At 37.6% G+C, this 12047-nt stretch overlaps 1 protein-coding gene across 2 annotated transcripts in view; it reads right to left on the reverse strand.

The window, feature by feature from the left end:
• Positions 1 to 11333, reverse strand: part of maml1 (mastermind-like transcriptional coactivator 1) — a 30475-nt gene extending 19142 nt beyond the window's left edge. The window contains exons 1-2 of one of the 2 annotated variants that reach the window (XM_059516496.1): positions 10892 to 11333; positions 9974 to 10457 (exon numbers count right to left, since the gene is read on the reverse strand). In XM_059516496.1, the coding sequence (XP_059372479.1) occupies positions 9974 to 10315 (342 nt within the window). In that variant the 5' untranslated portion in view covers positions 10316 to 10457; positions 10892 to 11333. Of the gene's footprint in view, positions 1 to 9973 lie in introns of both variants that reach the window. The other variant, XM_059516495.1, reaches the window with a different exon arrangement.
• Between the last annotated feature and the right edge of the window lie 714 nt (positions 11334 to 12047).

The following is a 12047-nucleotide window of genomic DNA, read 5'->3' on the forward strand; positions in this document are numbered from 1 at the left end:
CAGAATTTTTACTTAAAATACGTGATCAGCAATCAGCCATTTTTTTTTGTTTTTTTGGGGGGGGTGGAGGGGGATGGGGGTATTTCCGGAAGTACACCCATGTGTCATGTTATTTGTGTGGAAGTATTTGGAAACCTGTGCGCAGGACACGGGCAACCGTTCAGCACTGGAAGTGCAGAGCTTCATGTCTGAGGCACAGAGAGCGTGAAGCGATCAGCCGTTGTTGTACTGGCGCACAAATAAGAGCCTTTCCCTGCGTGAGCATACTGTACCTGTCCCTGCACAAGCGGAGACAGTGAAGGATGTTCAGCTCAACTTCTCACATGTTGGATGAGAAACAACGGACTAAACTGTGAAAAAACTTTTTTTTATTTTTGTTTTGTTTTGTAAAGTAGAACTTGCATACAGGTGTAAAAAGCCAGAAGTAAACGACAGTTCTGTATAGGATGATTATTTTTATTTTACATTAAAATTAAATCGACTTAATTTGATTTAAAAATCACCTGCTGTAGCACAATGAAAAAAAAAGTGTTTCATTCATCCAATCAAAATTTTTTGGGGTAATGATTGACATCTATATTTTTTAACTTGAGACAATAGTTATTTATTTTTCATTGGCTCAAGTGAAAAAATACAGATGTGAATCATTACCCTAATTTTTTATTGGATGAATGAAACACTTTGCATCTTTGTTTTAGTCGCACCAACATTATTTGGTTTTAACGTTTTGGAATAATGTATTTATATAGCATACTTTTATTTAGTCTCACTGGTAAATAACTTTTTTTTTATTTAAAGCCAAATTTAAAAACTAAAATACTGAATGCTGATGCTGAATGTGTGTTGATTGTGTTGTTTGGATTGTAGAACTATGCAGTTATTGCCTTTAATTTCACATGGTTACAGTTAATCTTTTAATTTAAGGCCAGTTTTCTGTAGTTTCAACACAATTCAAAAACAAAAGCTAAATGCTGATGTCTGTACCATCTATGTTTGTATTAAATGTAGTCGACTTACTGTGCAGTTATTGCCGTTAATTTCAGATGGTTATGGTTATTGTTTTCAATAGCCAAAATCCAGTTTGGCCTATTAAATACCAAATAAACATCTTGTTTATGCACACTTTCCTTCTCTTTTTTTTTGCTTAAAGATAAAAAAAAACAAAAACAAAAAAACAATCTGTAACGGAATCGGCCATGAAAAACATGATCGTGCATTCCTAGCAATATCTACAGACCAAAACATCGGAGACATGGGGGTAAGCTTCTTTTAATTTTAGCTTGCAAGTTACTACCAGTGTTGGGGAGTAACTAGTTACATGTAACGGCGTTACGTAATTTAATTACAAAATAAATGTAACAGTAATCAGTTACAGTTACTAAGAAAAAATGAGTAATTAAATTACAGTTACTTATGAAAATTGTAACGATTACAAAGAGGATTACATTTGAATATTTACACACATCCACATACAGCTTATTTCTTTCCCAAACTGCACTAAGACATATGGCCCATAATCTCCGAGACGCGGAAAACACATTCGTAGAATCCAGTCATAAAAATGGAATTCAGCCTATAATGACGCAATATGCCACATTTTGGACGAATAAATCAAAAGTAAGTCAGTACACTTCAATCAAAACCCGATATGGACTGATGTCTGTGAATATTAAGCCGCAAAAAGACTGAATATGAATCCTGCACGTTCTGCGTGTCTGTGGAAATCAGGCGCTGACTGGACATTGGGAGAACCGGGACTATTCCCGGTGGCCTGGCAGACGATTTGGCCTTCTACTTTAATATTGTTATTGTATAATTGCAGGCCGAATATACTAAAGCGATTATTTCCGAATCCGCCATTCGATAATTAAATCTCTAATAAATCATGAATCGGTTAGTCGTGACTGGCAATGGTTGGGCTCGCGCGCTCTCCGCGCCTCCGCCGAACGGTTTGGATCAGACTCCGAGTAATCAATGCGAGAGAGAGAGACCGGAGTGAACTGTAGCGCACAGCTGGAGCAGAGAAGCGACTCTTCTGTTCAGGGTTTCAGGTGCAGGTCAGTTTCATCTGTAAATATGCTAATGTAGTTTTGTCTTTGTTTACTTAGTCAAGCAGCAGCAGCACATTGCTCGCAATCACTCAAAATACTGTATAAACGACGTCATTAATATCTATTGTAATGTTACAGTAGTAAGTTAGCAGACAAATCATCATATTTTATCATAGGTTTAGGGGGAGCTAGTGCATACAAAAACACAACCTTTAGGAAAATTAATATAGCCTATGGTATGGCACTAACCGTGGTTTAACTATGGAATTTGTAGTAAAAATAAATACAAGTGGTAATTCATTTGCCAAAAAAACTAAATTGCACTTACAAAACATGGTAAAAGTCAAATAAAAAATCTTCAGTACTAAAGTCATGAGGGAGATGGATGGATAATGGAAGTGAAGGTGCAGTTCAGGAGAGAACTCTTAATTACGTTGCATGTCCCCAACCTAAGGATTCAAATCTTTTTCATGTCAGGTCCATACACAAAATAGGGTTGTCCATGTTTCAGAATGGGTTGTGGGTGTATGAGTGTGAGATTTCCCAGCCTATTTTTTCCCCCAGTCCGCCCCTCATGGAAATTAATCTCTGGAACAGTCACTTCATGAGCATTTTTTACTTATTTTGAGAAACTATCATCATATCATATACAAAGAGACAGCAGTGTTTCAAAAATACACCAATGTTTCAGGAGTTTAGTACACAAAATAGGACACATGCTTATTAGATAACCGTATTTGAGTTGATGTATATGCTTTTATTTTTTTATTAACTATTTTGCCCCAAACCATTGTTAGATGCAGTTAGATGCCTGTAGTTATGCAAAGATTTGGTTTCAAAAACAGTATCTATAAACTATTTCTTTTGATTTTAAATTTGCTTTAATCTTCAGATCAATCTCTAAGTAAAGTCTGATTGTGTGGTGGATGTGTTCAAATGTGATCATCTTAATTTAAGTGATGAAGGATGGTGAAAGTCTGACAGTATTGAGCTCTACTTTAAGGTTAAACCTGCATGGTGTAAAATGGTTGAAGATGATTAACAGTTGCAAATTAACATTCATTAGAAATTTATAAAAGTAATCAAAATGTACTCAAAAGTAATTAGTTACATTACTTTATTAAAGTAATTAAAAAAGTTACACTACTATTACATTTTAAATAGGGTAACTTGTAATCTGTAACCTATTACATTTCCAAAGTAACCTTCCCAACACTGGTTACTACCTAGCAGTGTCCTAGTAACCATGCAAAATACAACAGAAACTGCACATCAATACCAGTAACTGCCTGCAAAACCCCTGCATCATGCTATTAAATGAGCAAGCCACAATATTTTTTTTATTGAAACGTAATTTACTTTTAAATACAATTATGGATTATCCGTTTAATTTACTAATGAGCTGCTGGATAATATGCATCTCTAATGTTTAATCAGCGGGTAGAAGTAACAGAAATTAATACCTACCCATTCAAATTTTTAGGGACATTTTTTGTACTCTAAAAATGGCATAAAAAACTAAAAGAGTTTGTCCATGACAACCAAATAATTTGATTAAATTATTAAATTATCTGAATTCATAATATGGCTTTTAATTATAAAGTTTAAAATCAACATCAAATACAAAAGTAGCAATAAATGATACAGTCTTTTATGTTAACCAAGGCTGCATTTATTGGATCCAAAAATACAGTAAAACAGTAATACTGTAAAGTATTATTACAATTGAAATACTTTGTTTAAATAGTGCTGTCAAAATAAGCACAGTAATAATTATTAACGCCGTTAATGAAGGGCGGGGTAGGGTTGGCCTGCTGCTTCTGACTCTTTCTTGGTAAGAATTGCATTTATTTAGAAGCAGAACATCTTTAAGACCACATCAAATGGGGGACTTTTCAGACGTGCACTCCACTTCACCTCAGCGCAAGGCACGAGTCAAACAAGCGCGGAAACGGTACAGGTGACAAGAGCTTCAGAAGAACACCAGTGAACTGCGGTCAGCTGAGATGTTGTCAGGCCATATATGTCAGTAAAAACTAATTTCCCTGTCTAGTAGACCATTACACTGTGCTTATAGCTGGTGCTCTTCAATTGCATGCACAAATAAGGCGGACAACACTGTATCTTGTATGATTTCATATTAAAGTTCAAATGAAACGACAAGCATGCGTGTCAGATCAGGGACACGTTCAGCAGCGGCAGCTCTTAAAGTAATAGCAGCCAAAAAACCCAATAACCCAGCTGCTGTGATGTCTGTTAATCAAAGGATATAATAATAATAATAATAATAATAATAAAATTTGGTATTTGATTAACTTAATTCAGTATCTATATAACTCCTACTTGCTGAAGGGCACAGGTAAATGAGACATTATGTAAAGATTTAAAAAAAAAATAACTCATTTAAGTGAACTTGGTCAAATAAAATGTTAAAATGCATCACCCTCAAATATAATGTAATACTGAATGGCTTTAGACAATTTCCTAGAGACATCAGTAGTATTGGAATCAGTGATGCAGTTACAAACCTTAATGTTAGTAGGGATTAATCAGGAAAAAAAAGTGTGATTAAATAGTTAATAATTTTAATTGATTGACAGCACTCGTTTTTATATATTGTAAAATAGAATTTAAATGCTAGAAATCTGATCATGTAATTAAAAAAGAAAAAGAAAAACACCACATTCTGGAATTCACAAAGGGGGCAAGTTTTTGTCAACTGCAATGGGATTTCTGCCCTGAGCCCTGGTTAACCCCGGCGAGTAGCTGTGAAAGTCCAGCTGCAGACCCAGTGCTGAACAAGAACAGTGAGTTATGTTGAGTCATACTGCGAGTCAGGGAAAAACAACTAGATACACTACAGTTCAAGACTCACTCTTATAGCACAAGCTAACTAAAACCAACAGCCCATCTACAGAAAGTTACATCAACATCATATGATCTGCACTTAAACTGGTAGCGGACTAAATTCGTTTTTTGGGTCAACCATTCTTTTAAGATTGTGACTTAAAAACACTGCAAGACAGGTTATAATATTGGGACAGCATACATATATTTACTGAGACTTAAGGCTGATTTATACTTCTGCATCGTTGTCCGTGTCGATGTGCAGTACACATGCAAACCACAATGTGCATAGGATCGACGCAGAAGTATAAATTGGGCTTTAGGTGTATTGTAGATACATATGCGTGAGAGCACACAGAGATATTCAGCGGTCCAGGGGTCACTGGGAACAACAGTGAGTCAGTGGTGTGGGCGAGCAGGGGAGGGGGTGGTGAATGTGAGCAGACCGGAGTCATCCTAAATGCTGTGCATCATCACACCAGCATGACCATCCCAAAACTACAGCAGCACTGTCCTACAGCCAAACTAGGACTTGTTCTCTGACTACAGCCTTTATGCCTAACGACTTCCAAACTAGTCCCAAAACGTAACTTGACCAGAAAAAAAGATCTCATATTCTAACCTAACTGTCCTGCTAGAGCATATAACAAGGCACAAACACTGCCCTTACTGTGTAATTAATGCATTTTCAATATGATTTTATTTATTTCAAATAGCCCTGCATTGATACATTTTTTTATTAAAAGTGCATTCTCTTAACATCTTAATCAACAAGCCATATTAATCGATAGCTAGATTCTAATTTTTTTTTTTTTTTTTTTTAGATGTTCTTAGTAAATATTGACTAGTCCAAGCCAAAAGATCACAACCTCTAGTCTCTCCGTCTCCGTTTAGGGATGTGAATGGCTAACCATCTTGAATCAGCAATCAACGACCTTAATAAATAAGGTTTTTAATCAATTTCAGCTTAAAAGCACTCAGTTATCATGCGAGCACATCAGAAACATAAAAAAAATAATTGACCTAAAACCTATAAAATCTTTCAGGGCAAACCGTATGTGAAATGCAGGCTAAAAGTACTGGAGTGCTTCATTCATTGCAAGTAAAAAATATTTGCATCAAAACTGTATGTTAAAGTCTGCGTGAAATGAAAATTAACCTTCTTATCTTCATGCATGCTGTAGAACTTACGGTGTGGAGTGGACCATTCATCCAAGCATGTTTCTTTCCCCTCTCTCCTTCTATTTTTTCCTCATTTGACAAACGTTTACTGGATCTTCCAGTTAGATGTCAGACTTCTCTCTGGTGATGTATGCCGGACTTTCCATTCATTCAGTTCTCTTAATCCCACCGCTTCAAAGTTCATATTCCTACACTCAAAAGTGTAACGCCCACAAACGTGCGTGCAACTAGCGTGTGTTGCACTCCATCGGTCCATGAGAAGTTTAATATAAAGCACATCCACTGAAAAAAAAGTGTCTCGCATGGCTCCGGGTGGTGAACAAAGAGCTTCTGTAATGAATCGACGCGTTTGTAAGAAAAATATCCCTATTCAAAACGTGATAATCACTTTAATCTAGCTTGGACACACAAATGGAAGTGGTTCTGGGGGAATGATGTATGGAGGTCAGCGCTGCGCAAATAAAAGCGCCTTAAAGACAAATCTTTAGGATTTTCCCTTAGTTTCTGTGACTTGTTCTGCTCTGTTCAGCGAGCGGCTGAGAGGAACAGTTAAATATATAAATGAAAACTGAATTTTATTGAGAATTTAGCTGCATCAAAATACAGTATGTGGGCACAGAGAGGCAAACAGATGTAATAATACATAATAAATGTTTATTTTGCATGTACAGAAAAAGTTCACTTTTGCCATTAATGTTTCAACATTATTATTTAAATGTTTTGTCATGAAATACTTTACAAAAAATATATAGAAAATCCCAACATGAAAAAATCAAGTGGCAAGAATTAAAAGGTACTTGCTATACTCACAGTCACTGTTTGGGATTGACAAGTGTTTGTTTACAGGGGTCTTGAAATGTTTAATGCCGCGTTTCCACCGCAGGAACTTTACCCAGGAACTAGGGACTTTGGCCTGGTCTAACAGGTTGTCTTTGGTCTATATTCAATTTATCTATATGTTAAAATGAAAATAAAAAAGTCAAATTTATATAATATTTCATTTCATTGTAATGGCTGTGTATATATACACATATCCCTGAACTAAGTACATTTCTGCAGCTGTTATTGTGTTTAAATGAAAGCGAAAGGAGGCAGAGGTGTTTGATATGCTATTTCGTTTTATTGTAAATATACAGAGAGGAAAATTGCAGTAGCCAAGACGAGCTGACTGAAGTTATCAAGTACGCTGCTGTTTGCAGATTTATCGGATTTGCGTCGTCGAGACATCACACTCCCGAGTCGAATGCAGAAAGTCTGCACTACCGAGGATGCAAGTCCAAAATCAGCGTACTTTGTATTGAGAAACGCGCGCAGACCTACGTCACAAGTCTATTTGCCTAATCTTTCCGGTACATTAGACCGCGGTGGAAACGCAGAAAGCAACAGGTCTGGGGGAAAAAAAGTTCCTGGTACAAATGTTCAGGCTAATTTCGGTGGGAACGCGGCATAAGTTAGGGCTGGGAGATACGACGAAAAAAAAAATCTTGTTTTATTTTTCAGAACATATGACCAATTTTACATTTTTTACTAGTCAACTTGAAAATGTAACTACAACATGATTCAAGTTATTTTTTCTTTATTAATCCTTTAGTTAAAGAAAATTCTATTCCAAGTGCACCAGGACATGAAGTTGTCAACATGATGGAGATGTTAAATAATACACTTAAAATATTTTTGCAGAAAAGATGCATAAACTAAAGCCAGATCAGGTCTGTAATGGTTTCTCATATAAAATAAGTTTACATATCACCTCGGTGATAAAACTCATGGATTCGAACGGTGCATCTGGTGTTTAAAAATCTAAAATAGTAAATATCATCATGTCCTCCTGTTTTTTTTACCCTAATAAAAGTTATAGGAGCATTAAATAGTTAATAAAGAAACATTATATTAACCTTAGCCATGCTTATGCTAATGATGAACCACTCTAGTACCAGCATTAATTTCAATCCGACATCCAAATTAAAATATTTTATAATATTCCTAGCGATGTTTCCCACAGCCTTGAACTCTATTTGTGGCAGCATATATATGCAAATTAATTCTCTGCCAGCAGGAGGCGCTTGTAGAGCAGGAGAGAGAGAGGTAATCAGATAAGGGCTGAGCCTGCACTCACAAACACTGCTCGGGTATTACAGGCAAGATTAAATAACTTAAAACGGTACTTATAAAAAATACGGTACTTAAAAAAACCTGGTAAAGAGAAATGCATCAATATGCAACACCCCTGAAACCCCAAACTGAAGACTGCCCATCCACATGCATCCTAGTGTGGTGGAGGAAAAGACGCTGGTTTCAACATTGATCTGTCAGTTCTCAGGTGACTTTACTGCCCACTCCTCGTCAAGAGAGAATAATCCTGCTGTCAGATGTTCTAGAGGTTACAGTTATTCATTCATAAAGAAAGCTGCCCTTATCGGTTTAGTTTGCTGGTTTCTAGCAGTGCAGTGTGAGTTTAATCAGCTGTGGAACATGTAAATCTCCACTCATGACTTCTCTTTGCACTGTTTATCATGAACTAGTGCCTACAAACTACAATAAGCATTACATGTTATCAGTTTCAGGAGCCAGACTGTCTCTGTAAAACCAGCCATGGTTTCGACATTACACACCGTTCTCTGTGCCACCGTTTCAATCAATAGCACTGTTGCAATACTTTCAAAAGGAAAACAACATGTATAGGAAAGCCCTGTTTTTTAAAACACAAGCAGAGCTAAAAACAGGAGGATGGCCAGGTTTTCATTGTCCTCAAAGTATTGGACTTAGATGACACCTGGTTTCAGAATTTCACTGCATTAGAAAACAGCAAGAGTCATTTGCTTTCAGATGCTGCGGGTCACAAAGTTGCACTAAACATTTTTCAAACCTATTTTTGTGCTCCGTTTCTTGGTTTTAATGCAATGACATTCACACGTGTCTTTAAGTCCTTCAGTGCTGCTTTCTAGAAGCAGGGATGCTTTGAAAGATTCAATCAGCACAGCAATGCATGCTTAAAAACAAACACAGCCATGAGGTGATCATTAATTGAGCCCCCTCTCAAAACATCTGTGGCACACAGAAAACAGCACCAAGTTCATGTGACGCGCTACATGACTTCAGAGCTGTTGATGCTGATGCTATAACACACACACACACGTTTGTTTTTGTGAAAAGTGGGGACATCCCATAGGCGTAATGGTTTTTATACTATACAAACTGTATATTCTATGGCCCTACTACACAAACCCTACACCTAACCCTGACAGGAAAGTTTGTGCATTTTTACTTTCTCAAAAAAAAAAAAAACAACTCATTCTGTATGATTTATAAGCGTTTTGAAAAATGGGGACATGGGTTATGTCCTCATAATTCACTCTCTCCTTGAAATACCTGTGTCATAGCCATGTCATTATACAGAGTTGTGTCTTGATATGACACAAAAACAAGAGCGTGCGCGCACACACACACACACACACACACACCTGCACCTCAAACTCTCCGAGATCAGCTCGTGCATTCAAGCACCTTACTGCATTCTCAGGTTTCTAGACAACCGTCTACTTCCCTATTGTCTTTTAGGAGCTCCAGTAACACTTTATTTTAAGGTGTCGTTGTTACACGTTGCATGCACTTATTATTATTATTATTATTATTATTATTATTATAATAACAATACATTATGCATAATTACATGCAAGTAACCCTAAGCCTAACCCTCACCATATACGAGGCAGATGTAGTTCATTAATACTACTCAGTAGCCTACTTGAAATGTATAATTACACTGTAACAAGGACACCGTAAAACAAAGTGTAACCGGAGATCCAAAGGAGTAGTGTAACAGTTTCTACATAAACACACGTGAGGTTTGAACCTACAATCTTTCAGTCGTGACTCGTTTCTCACAGACTCACCGCGATCAGCGTGCTGTTTCTGCTCTGCTCCCCGGTTGTTCCGCTCGCTCCGTCCGCCGGGTCCGTGCCGGTTCCCCCGCCGCCGCCAGTGCCTCTCTGCCCCGCGGGGTCCGCGCTCGCCGCCGCCGGCTGCCGGTGCTTGTTGTTCGGGCGCTTGAGCTTGGTCTGCAGGCAGCGCGGATGCAGCGCGTACGTCTGCTGTCTCTCCATCTCCAGCCGCTCCACGGCCGTGCTGTCATAGCGCTTCTCACAGCCGTTGTGATGCCGCCGGAAGAGCTCGATGCGCCGCCGCAGCCGCTCCATCACCGCGCTGTGCCGCGGCACCACGAAATCCGCCATCATCCAGAAGAACCGCGTTTATAAACTCACTCGAGTCTCCGGAGTCCAGCACAACTCTCAGGACAGATCGTGCTGTTTCAGAGCTGTGTGTGTGTGTCTTTACCAAACACACTCAACTGCCTCCATCTTTATCACTATCTGCCTCCTTGAACAACAAAAGAAACGGCACATAGTTCAGATTTGTGCGATTATATCCAGAAGAGTCCAAACGCAAAAACTCTAAACTTTCCTTTTAACCAAACGACACAAATCAGTGAACAATATTCCTTATATAACTGTAATCCTGACACTGGACAGAATTAAGTTAAAAACTACGACTTTATGAATGAAAGCATCCCCTAACAATAGCGTTTGCATCTTAAAAGTTACATTTGTTTAAACTTGTAACGTTACATAATTTAGAGAAAAGTTTAAGAGGAGTCAAAACTTATGCTTAAGTTATCTCTTTTTGAAAACGTATAAAACGTGAATATTTAACGTTACCTCTCGTTTATAAACGCGACACGACACGTCGTTAAATCGACTTTTCTCTATTTTAGAGAAATTTTAGCAACAGAATAAAAATATTTTTTTTTTTACCTCACAGTTGAAGTTGACCAAAGACGTACTTGAAATAAAACCAATCGACGAAAGTTTAGAAAGTGATGAACAAAGCCTCATACATTACATCCATTCAGCCCAAAAACACTAACTCTGAGACTTACGAGCGAGTTTTAGTAGTAAAAGTAACTTTTAAAGTAGCAGTGCGGCTAACAGCTGATCCTCACTGTTACATTACAGCTACGGATGTAGCTTAGCCTGCTTGCTAACTAGCCCTCAAACAAAGCATTATAAATTCTCTTTCTCTTCCCAATCTGCTTCAGAAGTCGTAAAGTACACACAGCCAGCTACTGTCCCCGGGTTTGACTCGACTTGAAAAAGAAAAGGCAGACGATAAAGAAATAGGCTCTGCCCCGCTGCGAGTCTCTATTGTTTTCCAGTGTTCAGGAGGCTGTTGGTCGCCATCTTGTAACTATTTTTTATTTTTCCTCTGTTTTATCCGCGCGATGTGAGTGACAGATTGCTCGGGCAATCACTAACTCTCACTACAAACATTCCTCAGCAGATGCGATGCCTTATTGTTCCCGGGAAAACACATTTATTTATGAACTATGAAAAAGAAAGTCGTTTTTTAAAGCTAGAAGATTTAAAGTGAAAAACTGATGAGCAGGTGCTGGTGCTGGTGCAGTGGAGCAATGAAAAAATGTCATTACAATACTTTTTATTCAACATCATATTTTATTTATTTTTGTTACATGTCATTATCTAAATCAGAAGACATTTTTTCATACATACAGCTGAAGTTGAATGAGACTCAGACACTGAATCATTGACCAGCATCAATCTGAGTGTGTGTGTGTGTGTGTGTGTGCGCTTGTCCTCAATACACTCCCTGAACCCTGTGACCCCACACCAATGGCAAAAACATAAAAATAAAATAAAATGCCAACTTAACTGAAAAATACAGTTGATCTCTTACGACAATCCACAAAAAGGTGAATTTCACATAAAATCTCCAGGTAATGTCACCTCAATCAAGCAACATATAGTGTCACATTACACATAAAGGAGAATGACATTTATTTTAGGCTATTGATATTATTTGCATTCACACTTAATGAAAGCTAACCACATTCCCCTTCCAGAAATATTACTTTTCTTTTATAATTCACATTTTACAAAGATTAAACGAAAC

Source organism: Carassius carassius, chromosome 29 (genome assembly GCF_963082965.1).
Source record: "Carassius carassius chromosome 29, fCarCar2.1, whole genome shotgun sequence".
NCBI classification, from domain to species: domain Eukaryota; kingdom Metazoa; phylum Chordata; class Actinopteri; order Cypriniformes; family Cyprinidae; genus Carassius; species Carassius carassius.